The sequence below is a fragment of the Vidua chalybeata genome, chromosome 6, assembly GCF_026979565.1.
Source record: "Vidua chalybeata isolate OUT-0048 chromosome 6, bVidCha1 merged haplotype, whole genome shotgun sequence".
In the NCBI taxonomy this organism is placed as follows: Eukaryota; Metazoa; Chordata; class Aves; order Passeriformes; family Viduidae; genus Vidua; species Vidua chalybeata.
The window spans coordinates 1838253-1855983 of NC_071535.1; the positions used below are offsets into that span (position 1 = coordinate 1838253).

The 17731-nt window shown below is 53.2% G+C and overlaps 3 protein-coding genes across 4 annotated transcripts; 2 read left to right on the forward strand and 1 right to left on the reverse strand.

Annotated features, from left to right (window-relative positions):
- Window positions 1–238: 238 nt before the first annotated feature.
- On the reverse strand, window positions 239–824 carry RPS29 (ribosomal protein S29). The gene is made up of 3 exons (XM_053945617.1): window positions 681–824; window positions 438–537; window positions 239–358 (listed from the first exon to the last, which is right to left on the reverse strand). The coding sequence occupies exons 1-3, from the start codon at window positions 740–742 to the stop codon at window positions 350–352; spliced, it is 171 nt and encodes a 56-aa protein (XP_053801592.1). The 5' UTR covers window positions 743–824; the 3' UTR covers window positions 239–349.
- A 3508-nt stretch (window positions 825–4332) lies between these two features.
- LRR1 (leucine rich repeat protein 1) lies at window positions 4333–13751 on the forward strand. 2 transcript variants are annotated; one of them, XM_053946335.1, is made up of 4 exons: window positions 4333–4613; window positions 4696–4794; window positions 8091–8818; window positions 12877–13751. In XM_053946335.1, the coding sequence occupies exons 3-4, from the start codon at window positions 8223–8225 to the stop codon at window positions 13127–13129; spliced, it is 849 nt and encodes a 282-aa protein (XP_053802310.1). In that variant the 5' UTR covers window positions 4333–4613; window positions 4696–4794; window positions 8091–8222; the 3' UTR covers window positions 13130–13751. The 2 variants fall into 2 exon arrangements, with proteins under 2 accessions (XP_053802310.1, XP_053802309.1); XM_053946334.1 differs by having other exon boundaries at window positions 4373–4620.
- A 1128-nt stretch (window positions 13752–14879) lies between these two features.
- Window positions 14880–16729, forward strand: MGAT2 (alpha-1,6-mannosyl-glycoprotein 2-beta-N-acetylglucosaminyltransferase). The gene has a single exon (XM_053946820.1). It carries the CDS (start codon window positions 14931–14933, stop codon window positions 16257–16259), a length of 1329 nt encoding a protein of 442 aa, XP_053802795.1. The 5' UTR covers window positions 14880–14930; the 3' UTR covers window positions 16260–16729.
- Window positions 16730–17731: the final 1002 nt, after the last annotated feature.

Here is a 17731-nt window from a genome sequence, read left to right on the forward strand (position 1 = left end):
CTTTAAAGGAAACCTAATTCCAGACCTCTGGCACACTTAAGTGTCTTTAACTCACTCGCTTCAGAGCAGCTCTGGCTGCCCCAGGCCAGGCTGGACAGGGCTTGGAGCAGCACGAGGTGGTAGAAGTTTGGGAAGCCGAGCACAGCAGGGCAGCCCCCACACTCCGGGCGCAGCCCCGCACAGAGACCCCCCCAGAGCCGCTAAAACCTGCACAGAAGGGAAACACGCACGGATCAGCTGGGTTAGGAGACCATTTATTAGGTAAGGCTGAGCCGAGACGCTGCGGATGTGTCAGGGAGGCTCTGGGACGCCCCGGGAGCTCCTGGCTGTCACCTCATCCTCCCGGCGCTCAGTCCAGCTGCAAGAGAGCGAGAGACACGAGGGGAGTCAGCGGGAACCGGCACCCCCGAGCCCCCTCCCGCAGCCGCGGGGCTCACCTTGATGAAGCCGATGTCCTTGGCGTACTGGCGGAAGCACTGCCGGCACATGTTGAGCCCGTACTTGCGGATGAGGCCGTGGCGGTTGGAGCACACGCGGCTGTGAGGGGAACAGAGAGAGGCGCGTGAGGGCGGGGAATGGCGCCGGGGAGGATGGGGGGTGTGAATGTGAGGGGAAGGGGAAGCGAGGCAGGGCGGTGAGACGGCAGCCACGACCCGGGGAGAGCAAGGGGCAGCACTGACCAAGAGCGGGAGCCCTGCCCGAACTTCCTGGGGTGGCTCCAGTAGAGCTGCTGGTGGCCCATGGCTGCGCGGTGCCGAGAGAAAGATGGCGGCGGCCGCCTGCCCTTATACCCCCTCACGGCGCCTCCCGGCGTGCGCCGCGCGACACGCCCGTGACGTCACCACCGCGGGGTGGGGGGGCGTCCCCGCTTTCCTCCCCACCTTTCTCTCCGTGACGTCACGCGGCGGGGCGGGGCCGCTGCGCCCGCCCCGTGACGTCAGCGCTGCAGCAGCTCGTAGCGGCGGCGGAGCGGGCTGCGAGCGCCGGGCGCGGTGGCGCGCGCCTGTAGTCCCAGCTGCCGGGGAGGCTGAGCCCGACGGATCGCTTGAGCCCAGGAGTTCTGGGCTGCCGTGCGCTGTGCCGAGCGGGCGTCCAAGCTAAGGCCGCCATCAATATGGTGACCCGCGGGGAGCCGCGGGACACCAGGTTGACTAAGGAGGGGTGAACCGGCCCAGGTCGGAGACGGAGCAGGTCAAAGCTCCCGTGGCGGTCAGTAGCGGGATCGCGCCTGTGAATAGCCACGCCAGCGTAGCCTGGGCAATACAGAGACACGCGGGTTCCCCTTTTGCCACCGCCACCACCGCAGCCTGCCCCCCCGAGCCCCAGAACGCTTCTTTTCACCCCAAAACACTCACGCAAACACCGCCTCCTACTGGCACTGCTCGCAAACAACCCCGCAACGCTCCATTACAACACTCCCTCACACAACCAAATCTCAAACACTAATCGCGCCCTTAATTAATCCAAATGCACCAACACTCAGCAAACCTCCCCGAGTTTGTTTTTTTTTCCTCCCAATGCCGCTTCATGTGCTCAAAGCCGCCTCACGGCGCCGACACCAAGCCTGACCTAAGCCTTCCTGCCTCTTACCGAGCATCAGCTGCTGCTGTCGCACCCACCTGCCCTCGGCTCCTCTGTGTCCCCTCAGAGCTCCCGTGTCCTCTCACACCCCGTGTCCCCTCAGCTCCTCTGTGTCCCCTCACCTCCTCTGTGTCCCCTCAGAGCTCCCGTGTCCCCTCAACTCCTCTCTCCCCTCAACTCGTGTGTCCCCTCACCTCCCGTGTCCCCTCAGAGCTTCCGTGTCCCCTCACCTCCTCTGTCCCCTCAGCTCCTCTGTGTCCCCTCACCTCCTGTGTCCCCTCACCTCCTCTGTCCCCTCAGCTCCTCTGTGTCCCCTCACCTCCTGTGTCCCCTCACCTCCTCTGTCCCCTCAGCTCCTCTGTGTCCCCTCACACCCCACCATCCCTTCACCTCCTCCATGTCCCCTCCCTCACACCTGCTGTCCCCTCCATGTCCTTACACAGAATTCTCGGGCCCTTCCTCTGCTCCCTCTTGCTCCTCCTCGCACCATTCTCCCCTCTAACCCCTCTTTTCAACGCCAACATGTCACCATGTCTCTTGTGCTTTACTTGATGTTTGTGAAAAACGCCAATCACCTGGTTTTTAAAGTTTTTAAAGCTTAATAATAATAAAAATAGTAATACAATTAGAGGAATAAAAATTTAGAGTTAGGACAATTACAAGACAATAAAAAGCAAACAGTTACGGACGTCCGGATGCTCTCGGGCACTTAAGCCACGACAAGCATGCCTTGTGAACAAAGGAATCACCTTAAAAGCAATAGCTTGTTGCATATACAAAACACTTCATGATTATGCATATATTTTATTTAAAACAAGAAATTCGTCTGGTACTTCTCAAAAAGTTTCTGTTAATTCCCAGGCGCCTTTGAGTCTCAGTCAGGCTTGAAGAAGTTCCTTTCTGTTGATAAGGAAAGCCACAAATTCCTCTCCTCTGGAAAATTTAGGGGTTTCTGTAAATTGTTATCTTTGTGCGAAGAATTCCTTGATTGTCTCATCTCTTTCTTGAGCTAGTTAAAAAGTATCTTACATAGCATAGTTTCTATTTTAACAATGTGTTATAACCTAAAAATACATTCAACACACTACTTGAGAGCATTAATACAGCATAACTTTCCAACATTACACATATAATATTCATTGTATCTATTGCGAAAAGCCAATCATAAAATATGCATTTTTCACAATGTTCATGGAAAACTTTATATTTTATGTCGTGCTTGGACGTGACTGTGTATTAGGTAGGCGGGAACTGGGGATTAGATGGGCGGATTTATGTAAACTTCAGTGTACAAATAATTTTCCTTTTTATTCCCTGGTGTGCTTGATTTGTGGACAATTTCCACCTTGCACCCTGCACAGAATAAACAATGTCTCCTTTCTAAACCTGTTGGTGTTTAGAGTCCCTAAGATTCAGCAACACCCTCAGCTCCTGTGTCCTCTCTCAACTCCCCGTGTCCCATCACCCCCCGTGTCCTCTCACACTCCATATCCCCTCACGCCCCGTGTCCCCTCACATCCCCATGTCCCCTCACATCCCCATGTCCCCTCACACTCCATGTCCCCTCACATCCCCATGTCCCCTCACGCCCCGTCTCTCCCCTCACGCCCCATGTCCCCTCACATCCCCATGTCCCCTCACACTCCGTGTCCCCTCACGCCCCGTGTCTCCTCACACTCCATGTCCCCTCACACTCCATGTCCCCTCACACTCCGTGTCCCCTCACGCCCTGTGTCCCTTCACACTCCATTTCCCCTCACACTCCATGTCCCCTCACGCCCTGTGTCCCCTCACGCCCTGTGTCCCCTCACGCCCCGTGTCCCCTCACGCCCTATGTCCCCTCACACTCCATGTCCCCTCACGCCCCGTGTCCCCTCACATCCCCGTGTCCCCTCACATCCATGTCCCCTCATACTCCATGTCCCCTCACACTCCATGTCCCCTCACGCCCCGTGTCCCCTCACATCCATGTCCCCTCACACTCCATGTCCCCTCACACTCCATGTCCCCTCACATCCCATGTCCCCTCACGCCCTGTGCCCCTCACGCTCCATGTCCCCTCACATCCCCATGTCCCCTCACACTCCGTGTCCCCTCACATCCCCATGTCCCCTCACATCCCATGTCTACTCATACCTCGTGTCCCCTCACGCCCTATGTCCCCTCACAACTCGTGTCCCCTCACACTCCATGTCCCCTCACACTCCATGTCCCCTCACGCCCCGTGTCCCCTCACACTCCATGTCCCCTCACACCCCATGTCCCCTCACGCCCTGTGTCCCCTCACACTCCATGTCCCCTCACACCCCATGTCCCCTCACGCCCTGTGTCCCCTCACACTCCATGTCCCCTCACACCCCATGTCCCCTCACGCCCTGTGTCCCCTCACACTCCATGTCCCCTCACAACTCGTGTCCCCTCACACTCCATGTCCCCTCACGCCCCGTGTCCCCTCACGCCCCGCCGCTGCCGCCGCCTCTCTCTCCCTCTCCCCCCGGGCTGTCCCAGCCGCCTCCAGCAGGAGGTGCCCGCTGCCCGCCCCGGGCGGCCGGCGCTGCGCTGAGGGCCCGCGCTCGGGCTGTCCGTGCTGCCTGTGCGGCCGCTGCCGCCGGTACCACCGGAGCCGCCGCCCTCCCTTCCCGCCCCGCGATCCCGCTCTCCGGGCGGCCCCACGCCCTTCAGCGGGCGGCGGGCGGGACGGAGCAGCGCGGCGGGCTGGCCCCGCGGCGGGCAGGCAGCACAGCGGGCGCCTGTGCGCGCACAGCGCGGGAGGCCCCCGGCGGCGCCGCCCGCCGTGCGCGGGCCGGGGCCGGTGCCGGGACCGGGATCGGGATCAGGACCGGGACCGGGACCGGGACCGGGATGCGGCTGCAGTGCGAGGTGGAGGTGCTCAGCCGGCTCCTGCCCACCTGCGGGCTGCGGGGCCGCGGCCGCGCGGCGCGGGCGCTGCTGTCGCTCGGGCGCCCTCCCGGCGCTGCCGGTGCCGGGATTTACCTCATGGTGTGCACGGCGCGGGACCGCGGCGGGGCTCGGTACAAGGTGGGGACGGCGGCGGGGGCCGGGACGCGGCGGGGGTGTGCCCCGGGGCCGCCGCTGAGCCCGCTGTGCCCGCAGGTGCAGCAGAACGTGGAGCGGCTCTTCACGCGCTTCGTGGAGGAGGGCAAGGCCACGGTGCGGCTGCGGGAGCCCGCGGTGGATCTGTGCCTCAGCAAGGTGGGACCGGCACCGGGAACAGCGGCACAGCCGCGGCAAGGCGGGAAGGGACCTTAAATCCCACGGCATCCCACCCCTGCCGTGGCCGGGACACCTTCCACCGTCCCAGGCTGCCCCAAGCCCCAGTGTCCAGCCTGGCCTTGGGCACTGCCAGGGATCCAGGGGCAGCCACAGCTGCTCTGGGAATTCCATTCCAGGGTCTCCCCACCCTCCCAGCCAGGAATTCCTTCCCAGTATCCCATCTCTCCCGGCCCTCTGGCAGTGGGAAGCCATTCCCTCTTTTCTGAGCTGTGTTCTAACTCTTCTGCTTCAGAAGTCCATTTTCATGCTTTGCTTCACAGCTTCTTTAGAAAAAAACTTTTTTCAGCTCTCTGATGCAGTGTTGGTCTTTGGCCTTATACTCTATGAAATTATTGTTCCTTACAGTTTTTTCCATGGAAAAGAAATTGAGAACCCTCTTGTTTTCATGGACAAAACCATCACTGTGCTCACCGTGGTTTTCAAAGCACACGCAGAGCAGGGCACGGGCACCATCCCACCTTGTTTCAAATACCTCTGTATTTATTCACAGTTCCCAGAGGATTTGTAAAGTGTTTTTAACGGCGTTAAACTTACCAGAAGAATCACGTATTATCACTAAATTCTCATGTCCTTTTCTTCTTTGCCTGTTACAGGAATCTTTTGTAGCTCCATAGGAGAGAAAAACGGGACAGGTTTTCTAAAAGTTCTTGCCTAAAACTTTATAGTCAGGCTGTGTAAATAAATGCAAATAATGGTGATTGCTGGTTTAGAAAATCCTTTTTCCTTTCTGTTACCTGAACCTGAGGAAAGCAGACTTAATTTTATGAACCTGTTAAAGGGTTAAATAGGAAGGGAGGACACCAAACCCAGGTTTTTTTTTCTTGTTAGAAGCCAATGTGCTCTGTATTTTGCAAAAAATAAGGCTTTTGTATTAGATTCAGAATAACTTCTGCTCCCTTTACTCTGAATTTTTCTGCTGAAGAGTGAGAAACCAAAAAGTTTATCTCAAAATATTACAGGTTCCTCTTAAGTTCTCCAACTCCTGAACCCAAATTTATGATGTTTCATCCCTTTTCCCTAGTTTTCTGCCAGATTTTTATGATTTCATCACAGAAAAGCTCCTTAACTCTCAAAGATGAGCAAAAACTTTGTGGAAAAGAGATTTCCAAACACTGGAGATGGGAATATTGGCTATGTGAAATCCCCCTGCTTGTGCTGTGCTGGATTTGCTGCACTCAGCCAGCTCAGGAGTGGAGCTGGGAAACCTCAGTGCAGAGCTTTCACCCCTGGAGCAGAAATAACAAATCCTGGCTGTTCTCTGGGGCTTTATTTCCCTTCAGCAGGTCCGAGCCTGCTTCCCTGGATCCACCTCAGCTCCGATTTCCTCGGAGCTCTGACACTTGGGAGGCATCAACACAACTTAAATTCCTTTCCCAACATTGTCCTTGTGGCTGAGACTTCGGGCTTGGGGCAGGAAATTTCATCCTGAGCTCTTCCAAGGAATTATTTGCCTGCTTTTTTTTTTTTTTTTTTTTTTTCTCCCAGGGTTTCTCAACAAGAGGTTTGGAGATCTTACATGGCCCTTAGGGAGGTCTGGTGGAGGGAATTGTGCTTTGTGAGCAAAGAAATCTTGCCTGTCACATCATTCTGGTGTGCAGTATTGATTTCACTTGGTCCTTACAGACATGGAGCACTTTTTGGACTTAATTCCCATTTGAGTTATCTTGGAAATGCCACAAATCTGCCTGGAATGAGGGGAAATTCTGTAGCTAAATGTGTGTGTTAGACTGGCTGAGATAATGAGGGTTGGTGGTCTTAGAATCCCGGGCTGGTTTGGGATAGAAGGGACCTTAAATCCCATCCCATCCACCCCTTGCACTGTCCCAGGCTGCTCCAAGCCCCATCCAGCCTGGCCTGGGACATTTCCAGGGATCCGGGGGCAGCCCCAGCTGCTCTGGATAACCTTGGATACAAAGGTGTTTGTTGTGCATCTTCCCCACCTCTGGAAGGTGTCACAGCAGGACTTGTGCTTGGAATGCTTAAGGAAAATGATCATTTTAGTTTACAGATGCAGTCAGTTAAGTTTGACCTTTAATGTCTTTATTTCTCCCACATTTCCATCCAGGATTATCTCCAGTATCTTTGTTTTCTTGTGCTGGGTGCTTAAAGCACATTGTGTGCTCTAGCTCTGAACCCTCTCAAATTTGGTCTAAACAAACACATTTAGGAGCAAAATGTGTCCCTGGGCTTGGGCAGGTGACATCTGGGAACGCAAGGACAACCTCTGGGCTCTCAGAACTCCAAGTTAATTATTTTCTTTTCCTTCTATGGTTGCAATGTGGTTTTCATTTTAGAATTCACTTTTTTAGCTCAGTGCCTGTCAGCTGCACATCAGCTCTTGCAGAGACTTGCTGGAAAATCTAGAAGATACATACTTGGTCACAAATGTTCACAGAAGTGAATCAAGTCGGTGCAACAGATGCATCAGAGCTTTCTGGGTCTTTATTTAAAATACAGATCACTTGATACTCTGATATTGAGAGTCAGTGGGAGCCTTCAGTGGCTTCCCACTGCCAGAGGGCAGGGATGGATGGGAGATTGGGAATTGGGAATTCCTGGCTGGGCTGGAATTCCCAGAGCAGCTGTGGCTGCCCCTGGATCCCTGGCAGTGCCCTGGGCCAGGTTGGGCACTGGGGCTGGAGCAGCCTGGGACAGTGGGAGGTGTCCCTGCCCATGGGCAGGGAGTTGACGAGGATGGGATTTAGGATCCCTTCCAACCCAAACAGTCCTGGGATTCTACTGGCAAAATATTGTATCCCAACTGAAGCATTAATTGGTCTTTGCAAAGAATTTGCCTCTTGTCTGCTGCTGGCACAGCCAGAGCTGCGTGTGGTCACTTCACCGTCCTCGAAGCTTCACCTTCCTTTTGCTGAATTCAACCCCAGCTTCCATCCTTTTCTTTCCTAGAAACTTCCAGGAATTATTGCCTCAGAGCTCTGATTTCCCCATGTGTGTTTGTAACAGTCCTTTATCCTGGTGGATTTTAGGGAGCTCCCAGTGCATCAGGGCTTTTTCCTGTACTTCATTTCCAGCTGTGGATTCGGTGCTTTGTTCCTTCCCTGGGTGCTGCAGCACAGTTTGACCGGGATTGTTCCTAACAGAGCTGTTCCCCCTCCCATCCCACTGCCCTGCTGAGTGGCACACACAAAACAGCTCAGAGAGTGTTAGTAACCAGGATAATGAACTTTTAACTCCAGCCTTGTGTTCCCCCGCAGGCAAATGTGATCAATTTAAAGACTTTCCTTTCAGCCGTGAGACTGGCTCACCAAGGCAACGACACCGGAGTCCTCCCTCTCTCACCTCTGGTCCCAGCAAAGAACTCCGACGTGGAGAAACCCAAAACCAAAATGATCATCACTTCCAGGAGGGATTATCCCCTCACCAAGAGCTTCCCTTTCTCCCTGGAGCACCTGCAGACCTCGTACTGCAAGCTGGCCAGGATCGACAGCAGGGTGCTGTGCCTGAAGAAGCTGCGCAAGCTGGACCTGAGCCACAACCACATCAAGCAGCTGCCGGCCACGCTGGGCGACCTGGTGTGCCTGCAGGAGCTCGACCTGCACGACAACCACCTGGAGGCCTTCAGCGGGGCCCTGTGCAGCTCCGGCCTGCAGAAATCCCTGCAGCTGCTGGACCTGAGCCAGAACCAGATCCAGGCGCTGCCCATCGAGTTCTGCCAGCTGCGGGGCCTGGTGCAGCTGCGGCTGGACGACAACGCCCTGCTGCGCCTGCCCTGCCGCATCGGGCAGCTGAGCCGCCTGCGCTTCCTGTCGGCCGCGCGCAACAAGCTGCCCTTCCTGCCCTGCGACTTCAGGAAACTCTCCCTGGAGAACCTGGATCTCTTCGGGAATCCTTTTGAGCAGCCCAACCCGCTGGTTCCCAACATCCAGCTGAAGATCCCCTTGACTCTGCTGGAGTGCGCTGCCAGGGCCACCGTCAATCACAGGTAAGGGCGGTGAGGGCACACCTGGCACTGCTCCTTCACACCTGCCCTCCCTCCCCTGTGTCGTGGTTTGACATGGAAGTGAATTTTTTCCAAGAAGTTGAGTCAAACCAATCAGTAGTCAAGTTTAAATATTAGCACCTAAAGTGACCACTAAAAGTATAAACACGCCTCTGAGAACACAGGGGGTTAAAAGCAAAAACTCCCAAGAGAACTCTCTCTCCCCCCCTGCCCAGCCTTCGGCTGGGTGGGGGAGGGGAAGCCACGCAGCCTTGTCCAGGTAGGCCGAGGAGGCTGAGAGTCTAGAACCCAGCCAACTCCTGTAGACAAAAAAGTAGAGAGAAGTAGAGACACCCTTGCCCCCCCCCAAAAAAGAAAAAGACAAAAAGCCTGGCGGCACCTAGAAATCTGCAGGCAGAGGAGAAAGAGAAGGGGGGGGAATGCCCAGCGTGGGAGGCGGAACACCAGACTGAAATATCAGCCGTCCAAGGAGTCTGAACTTTTAACCCTTTCCAGAAAATAAAAGCTTTTTAAAAGTATTACTCCTCCTTAATTTATAGTAAAAAAAAAATAATCCAGAACCTAAGATATTAAAAGAAGAAATATTTAAGTAAGAAAAAATGATGAAGTAGCTTTTAGCTAGACTTTTCTTATTAACCATAGACTAAACCAAAATCTCCTGCAATAGAGACTACATTTTAAAGAGATGCAGTGGTGACCCAGGGAGACCTGTTTCAGCTTCAAACAGTACAAAAATAGCAAGAAACGAAGAGAGCTAAAGAGAGAATAGTAATACCCTCTGTCTTCGAGAAGAAGATGAGTCCTGTTTTTAGACCCCTCGGCCCCAAGAGAAAATAGGGGGGACTGTAATCCCAGGATAAGAAACTAAACTGCTGTATCTTTAAGTCCGTAGCAAAACATCCTTAAAAGAACCTATGAGCAATCTATCCATGCACAGTAGTAAAAACACTGTGACATAAAAAAAAGAGTGTCACACTAGCAAATTTTTTCCAGGCAGTTGCCATGTGTGACAAAGAAACACAGAGAAGCAACTGTGTTTCCTGGAGAGTCTATAGTGCAAGAGAGACTTCTCTCTCCCTTAATAGTTTAAATATAGATTACCTGAAAAGTAGTAATTTAATCAAGAATCCTAAGTAATGTTTCATAGCTAAGTGTTTTTAGAATTAAGAAGAGGAGGGGTAGTCTAAAAAGTCTTCATCCTAAATTTAGTTTATGTGTTTTCTGTATTAGTAGTAGTTTAATAAAGTTTTTTTCCTTTGCTATTAAGCTTAAACCTACTCTACTCTATTCCTAGTAACATCTCACAGCATTTATTTAAAGAAAGTACATTTTCATGAGGACACTGGCATTGCGCCAGTGTCCAACCATGACACCCTGGTTCCTTCCTTTCCCCTCAGTGCCTGTTTTCTCACCTATTAACTTCGTAAGATTAAAATTCTTTTGAATTCTCCTTGTCAAGTCATCAGGATAAGGCAGGGAATTGGTGCCTTTGGAAGCATTTAAGGAAAGGCAGAGATTGAAGTGTTTTCATCCACCAAAGGGGGATGAACAGAATATTTTTGGCCAACTTTGGGAAAGGAGAATCAATTCTACAACCCTGAGGCACTTCTTCTGCAGGCTTTCCCCTGCCATAGGTTTTCCTTAAGCTCCTCATATCCCTTGGTGGTGGAGTGAGGGTGTTCTGACTTATTCAGAGAAGCCCAGCTCTGAGGTAATTTAAAAAATATGATTTCACCAAGTAAACACCACCCTCCCAGGCTGCTGTTTGTTATCAGCTCCCTCCTCTTCCCCCACACCACTTCCACCCCTGATCCTTCAGGACACTCCAGGTAGCAGCAGCTGCTGCTCCCACCCTGCTCTGGGTGGGAAGGGAGCACAAAGACAGAAATTTGGCAGAGAAAGGGAGGAGAGAGAGGCTGGAAGTGTCCCTCATCTTCATCCTGTGCCCGTTCCTGCCTTGAGGGTGGGCAGTGCCCCATGAACCCGGGGTAATTGTGCAGAAGTTTGCACCAAAGGCATCCACGGGCACACCCTGAAGGGAGCTGAGCCACCACATGTTCTGGGCCAAATCACCTGCTGCTGACCTCGCTGATTTTATAATTAAACCCCACGTGTCTCCTTTCCCAACTTTATATAAATTGCAGTGGGTTTGATGTAAATATTAAGGCTTCTTTCTACCTCTAAAAACCCCTCAGCACTGGTCAGATTTCAGTTACTGTAAAAACCTTGAGAAAGGGATGAAACAGAAGGAGAAGGTGCAAAAGTAATGTTTGGAAACCTGTCTTCATTCTGGGAAAGCACCAGAGTTCTTGATTATGCTTTTCCCAGAAAAAAAGGGTGTTCTGAAATTAAGGTGGTGAAAAAAAAACCCAGAAGAATCTTAGCTGTGTGAGTGATGGTGTGTGGAAAGACTTGGGAATGTGTAGGTGGAGGCAGGATGTGAGTCAGTGGGATCTGTGCTGAGTTTGGGGTGCCAGCTGGGCACTTCACACTTCAGCCACCTGACAGAATTCCTCTGGGGAATTATTTCTTTTGTACCCCAAGCTCGACACTGCTCCGCTGTAAGTTCCAAAAGGAGCAATTCCCCTTCCCAACTCTGGATGTCATTGCTGACACGGTGGATGGAGAGAGCTGTGGAGCAGGAGAACTTTTCATTTCGTGCCTGCAGGGCAGTGCTGCTGCAAAAGGCTCGGTTTATCTCCTCCTTTCTCCGAGTTGTTTTTTAACACTGCTGCTCCTCGGTGTAAGAGGGAGGAGTAAATCGTGGGTGCTGTGTCAGGCCAGGGTGAGACACAGAGAATGTGAGGGAAGAACAGAACATGCTCAGTTGTCTCATTATTCTTAATCTTCCTTTAATTCTCTAATTCTCATTACTCTTAATCTTTCTAATTCCCTAACTGGCTGTGGCCCAGGCTGCCAGGATTGCTGTGAGCTCCCTGTTGGAGTGTCTCCCAGAGTTCATGTCCTTAGGGACTGCCTTGGGAAGTGGCATTTCATTCCTAAAAATCTCAGGAATTGGCATTTCAGTCCTAAAATGGGAAATTTCATTCCTAACATCTCAGGAAGTGGCATCTCAGTCCCAAATCTCTGGTTTTCCCTGTCTGTGTGATGCCTGGAGAGGCTCCCTGGAGCAGAGGCTGGACAGAGTTAAAGGACTAAAGCAGGGATTTATTAAAAGCCCTCCCAGGACACACCTTGGGCAGTGCAGAAGCCTGGCCATGGATCAAGATGGACTCAGAGTCACAAGTTTTCACACTTTTATAAGCTTTGGTCCCTTTCCACCCTGGGGTTCAGTGCCCAATCCCAGCTCCAGGTGCTGCAGTCCCACCCTGCCAGGCTGCTCTCCTCCATTCCCTGCTGGTTGCACTTTTGGGGCTGGAGCTGCAGCGCTGTCCTTGGTTCTGGGCTGGAGAAGGATTGCTGTGTGTGCCTGGGCTGTGAGGAGAGCTGCTGGCCCTGTGTGTGCAGTTCAGAGTCACACACCAGAGCAGTGCAGAGCCTGGCAAACATGAGAGCTCAAAGTGAAGGCATCATGTGCCCGGGAATGGCTGGTGCCTGTGTCCTGTCCCTGCCTTTGAGTGATGTGACATTGACATCCTCTGGACAGAGAGACACAATTCTGTCTCTCACGAGAAGCACAGAGAGAAGAGAAAACAATCTTTATCTCTGCCCCTTTGTTTTCCCCGTGTGGAATGTGGTGTGGGGATTATTTACCTGCAGTGATTGCAGGGTTGGATCCTGGTGAAGGTTGTTTGGGGTCAGTGCCCAGTGGGATCCAGCTGTGTTGGACTCTCAGCAGAGTCACGAGTTTGTAGTTAGTTAGATGGGTAAGTAAGAAGTGAGTATGTAGAACAGAATGGTGTCTCTTTAAATAGTATATTAATGTACTATAGTATAGTTTAATAAAGCTATCCTTCAGCCTTCTGACCTGGAGCCTGACATCAGCATTTCTTCCCTGAGCCGGGGTTCGCCGCACCTTTTCTACAGAGTGACGCAGAGAACTCTGTGCTGAACTCACCCTCTCTCCTCTCGTCCCACAGAATCCCTTACGGCTGCCACCTCCTCCCTTCCCACCTCTGTAAGGACCTGGAAGTGGCCAAAACGTGCCGCTGTGGGAGCGCCTGCCTGAGCAGCTTCATCCAGATCACGGTGACCATGAACCTGCACCACGTGGCCCACACCGTGGTGCTCGTGGACAACATGGGGGGCACGGAGGCTCCTGTCCTCTGCTACTTCTGCTCCCTGCACTGCTACTCCCAGTTCCTGGACAGGCACCTCCAGAGCAACGGGTGACACGGGCCAAGCCCTGCCTCACCCTCACGGGGTGTGTGGGGATGGAGGAGCCTGCAGGCGCCCGCCGCTCGTCACCCGCCGTGTCACCTGCGGAGACAAATCCCTCCGGGAGTGAGGGGACACGGCCTGGCCTGGCTCTTCTCCCCCTCTGGAATCTCCTCTGCTTGGAACACAAAGCAATGTTGAGCTGGAGAGAACCTTCCTTAGGACGTGTTTCCCTTCTCCTGTGACCGGGGCGTGCTCGGGGCTTTCTGTGCTTTGCGGGGTGAGCGGGGCTCCCAAATTCCAAGGGAATTTATCCCAGACTTACCCGCGTGAGCTCCGCCAGGGCCAGGACTGCACTCCACTCTTCCCAGGGGAGGAGAAACCACATCCAGACCGGTTATGCAATCCCAGGTGCTTCTTTTTTTAAAGGTTCTGTTACAACATTCCCCCTCGGAGCAGGGACCAGCATTGCTGGGTTTTTACCAGAGCAAACGTTTGGTTTTGGGGTTTCTCTCTTTGTGATACCAGAAATGTCTTTTTTCTAAATACGTGCCTCAAACTTTGTTTCTTAATCCTCCTGTTTTAACGATTCTTGAATTTGTTTCACTGTGTTGACTTATTAAATTTTGAAACCTTCTGTGGACGTGTGCTCTGTGTTTTGTCTGAGGGGTTTTCCATCCAGTGTATTCCAGGAATTAACTGCTGGTATTTTTCTGGGGAAGACACCAAAATGTTGAGCGTATCCACAAATTCTTTTATTTCCTGTCTTGTCAGCTGCTCCCTGACTGGGAGATGGGAACAGCAGGGAACAAATACTTGAGATTCTAGAATTCATTAATCTGATTTTTTTTAAATTCTTACCATTCAAGAAGGGGTTCATAATGCTAATCTTTCAAATCTAGAATTATTTTATTTTGAGAAGTTTATAGGGATCCCATTCCCTGGAACGTGTGATGGCTTGGAGCACACAGAAGTGGCACTGAGTGCCAGCTGGGGGAGGTTTAGTTTGGATTTTGGGAAAATTTCTTCATGGAAAGGGGGGTTTGGCACAGGGCACTGATGGAGTCCCCATCCCTGCAGCGATCTAGGACGGTTTTATTATCTTGTTCTTGCGATTCTGGAATTATTTTACTCTTACATTAATGTTGAAAACTTTGGAGTCATTTTATACTTGCGATTAATTAATCTGAATTTTTTAATTCTTACCATTCAAGAAGGGGTTCATAATCGTAATCTTTCAAATCTAGAATTATTTTATTTTATTCTGTCAATCTTAGAATTTTTTTCTTTCCATCTTAGAATGATTTTATTTTCCAATCCTACAATAATTTTACCTTCTTCCTGCATTTCTAGAATGATTTCTCACCTTATTTGTGTCATTGCAGAATGCTTTTTAACGTGCTGTTTTTCAACACTTATTTTTTATGTTACTCCCGCGGATCCCGGCTGCTTTCCGTGTGTTTTCCATGCATTCCCAGAGTTATTTTCCCTTTTTTTTTTCCCCAGTCCCGAAGGACTTCGCGGATTTCCCGCCCTCCCCCCTCACGCCTTGTCCCCGCCCTCTCTCGGCGCCGCCCAATCAGAGCGCGGTGCGGCGGCGGCGGCTGCGCGGCCCCCCGGCGCGGCGGAAGCGCCGCGGAGTTGATTGACGGCTCCCCCGACCAATGGCGGCGCCGCGGCCGCCGCAGCGGCGGCCAATGGGGAGCGGCGACGTGTGCGCGCGGGGCGGCGGCGGCGCGCGCGCGCTGGCAGCGGGAGCGGCGGCGGCGGCGGCGGCGGCGGGAGCGGCGGAGCGGGGCCGCCGCCGCCGGGGACGATGCGGCTGCGCGTCTACAAGCGCAAGGTGCTGCTGCTGGCGCTGGCGCTGGCGCTCTGCGCCCTGGCGCTCTGGGGCACCGGCGGCGGCGGGCGGCGGCGGCAGCAGCTGCAGCAGCAGCAGCAGCGGGGCGGTCCCGGTAGCACCGGGGAGCCGCCGCGGGTCAGCGAGCCCCCGCCGCCGGTAGCGCGCCGCCCCTCCGCCAACGCGTCGGTCGCCGTGGCGGCGGAGGTGCTGTCCGAGAACGCGACGCTGAGTTACCGCTCGCTCGTGTACCGCCTGAACTTCGACCAGCCGGTGCGGAACGCCGGGCGCTTCCCGGCGCGGCCCGACGTGGTGCTCGTGGTGCAGGTGCACGACCGCGCCGAGCACCTGCGGCTGCTGCTCGAGTCGCTGCGGCGGGCGGCGGGCGTGGAGAACGTGCTGCTGGTGCTGAGCCACGACCTGTGGGCCGAGGAGCTGAACCGGCTGGCGGCCCGCGTGGACTTCTGCCCGGTGCTGCAGGTGTTCTTCCCGTTCAGCATCCAGCTGTACCCGCGCGAGTTCCCGGGCCACGACCCCCGCGACTGCCCCCGCGACGTGGGCAAGGCGGCGGCGCTGCGGCTGGGCTGCATCAACGCCGAGTTCCCCGACTCGTTCGGGCACTACCGCGAGGCGCGCTTCGCGCAGACCAAGCACCACTGGTGGTGGAAGCTGCACTTCGTGTGGGAGCGCGTGCGGGCGCTGCGGGAGCACGCGGGGCCCGTGCTCTTCCTGGAGGAGGATCACTACCTGGCGCCCGACTTCTACCACGTCCTCAAGCAGCTCTGGGCGCTGCGCCAGCGCGAGTGCCCCGAGTGCCAGCTCGTGTCGCTGGGCACCTACAGCCCCGTGCGGGGCGGCTTCGCCGGCCGCGCCGACAAGGTGGAGATGAAGACGTGGAAGTCCACGGAGCACAACATGGGCATGGCCTTCGGCAGAGACACCTACCAGAAGCTCATCGAGTGCACGGACGCCTTCTGCACCTACGATGACTACAACTGGGACTGGACTCTGCAGCACTTGACTGTCTCTTGTCTTCCAAAGTTCTGGAAAGTGCTGGTTCCCGAAATCCCCAGGATTTTTCACACGGGGGACTGTGGCATGCACCACAAGAAATCCTGCAGACCGTCCACCCAGAGTGCCAAAATCGATTCTCTCTTGAACAGCAACCAACAGTACCTGTTTCCCGAGGCGATGAGTGTCAGTAAAAGGTACTCCATGGCTCCCCTGTCCCCTCACGTCAAGAACGGAGGGTGGGGAGACATCAGGGACCACGAACTCTGTAAGAGCTACCGCAGACTCCAGTGAGGATCCTCCTCGCAGCGCCTTTTCTCCTTGAGTTGTTCCATTGTGTCTTTTCCAGGCACACACGTGTATAAACAGCATTTATGAGTTGGTTTCTGCTTTAATATGAATAAACATTCTTGTTAAAGGTGTCCCAAAATAGTAATCTCTCATGTTTGGCAACCACGTTTTGGAAACGGGTGACGCGCTGCAGCCCCTACGCAAAAAGTGACCTGCTGCTGTGTTTGCTGGGAGGAGGAGGAGGAGGAGGAGAACACTTTTAAGTGCATCTTTTTTGGTGCTTCAAAGCTCTGGTGGTGCCTGGGGTCCCACCCGGGGTCATTTCACGCCCGATCCCCAAGTCCCGGTTCGGTTGCGCTGTGTCGATGAATATATGAAGGAAAAAAAAAATAAATTTCATTGTTTTTACTACGATGTAGATAAATATATGATTTTTTTAGTTCTGCCAAAATAAAAATTCCATTGTTTTGTAAGCCTAGAGAAGTTCTTGATTGTCAGCAAAAAGATGATGTCACCTTGTGTTCCTAAAAAGTCAGGAGGGGAAGGAGGGGGGAGTTCCTCTTTAATCCCAAGGGCTGGACATGTGCCATCACTCCTTCTAGCAGTGTGCATTTAACTTCATTAAGTTTTTAATGATACTTCTTAATTGAGGCAGAAAAGAGTAGCAAATTGGTGGCACAACACCTCTTTTGTTTGGAATTTTTTTTTAAAAAGTTGTTTCAAGTTAGCTGTGTGAAAACTGCTGCCGTGTGGTGGGAAGGGGCTGAGCTGGGGCCACGGAGCCACCTGTGAATGCTCCAGCAGCTTTAGTGCCACTCCTGTGTGAGCTCAGCTGTGGCAGAAGCACCTCAGCAGCTTTTGTAGAACACAGAAGTATGTCCAAGAAAGAAAACGCTGCTTTTTCTTTTCCCAGGGGTTATTTAAGCACAATTTTGCAAGGTAATTGCTCCGTGTTCTGTTCCACTGGGTTGGGGCTGGTGCTGGAGCTGTGCTGGTGCCTCACCCTCAGAGGCCTCTCCCAAACAAGCTGACGGGGTTAAGCTGAGCCCAGCAAAGCTCCGGCAGGATGTGCCACCAGGCAGGGTAGGGCAGGTGGTTTGGGCAGCTGTGGCTCCTGCTGAACTCTGAAACCACACACCCAGACTGGTGTTTCACAGAGAAATGTGACAGCAGTGCCAGAGCAGCCCTGAAAAGAGGCAAAATTAACTCTCCTCTAAAACACCTCTCAAACAAAAGCAAGTTGGTTCAGCAGCAGTGAGAAAGGGGAACAGGAAGTTTATTATTAGATGTGTTCTCTTGGTTATTCTGCTTTAGGGAGGTGAGAAACGCTGAAACTCGAGGGAAACTGAGAAAAATAAATCTAATCTGGATAAAGAGAATCCATTTCACCAATTGTAAATACTTCAGAGCAGACATGCACCCAGAGGATGTTCTTGTGCAATGGGGGATAGCTGGGTGCTGCAGATCTGAAGCAC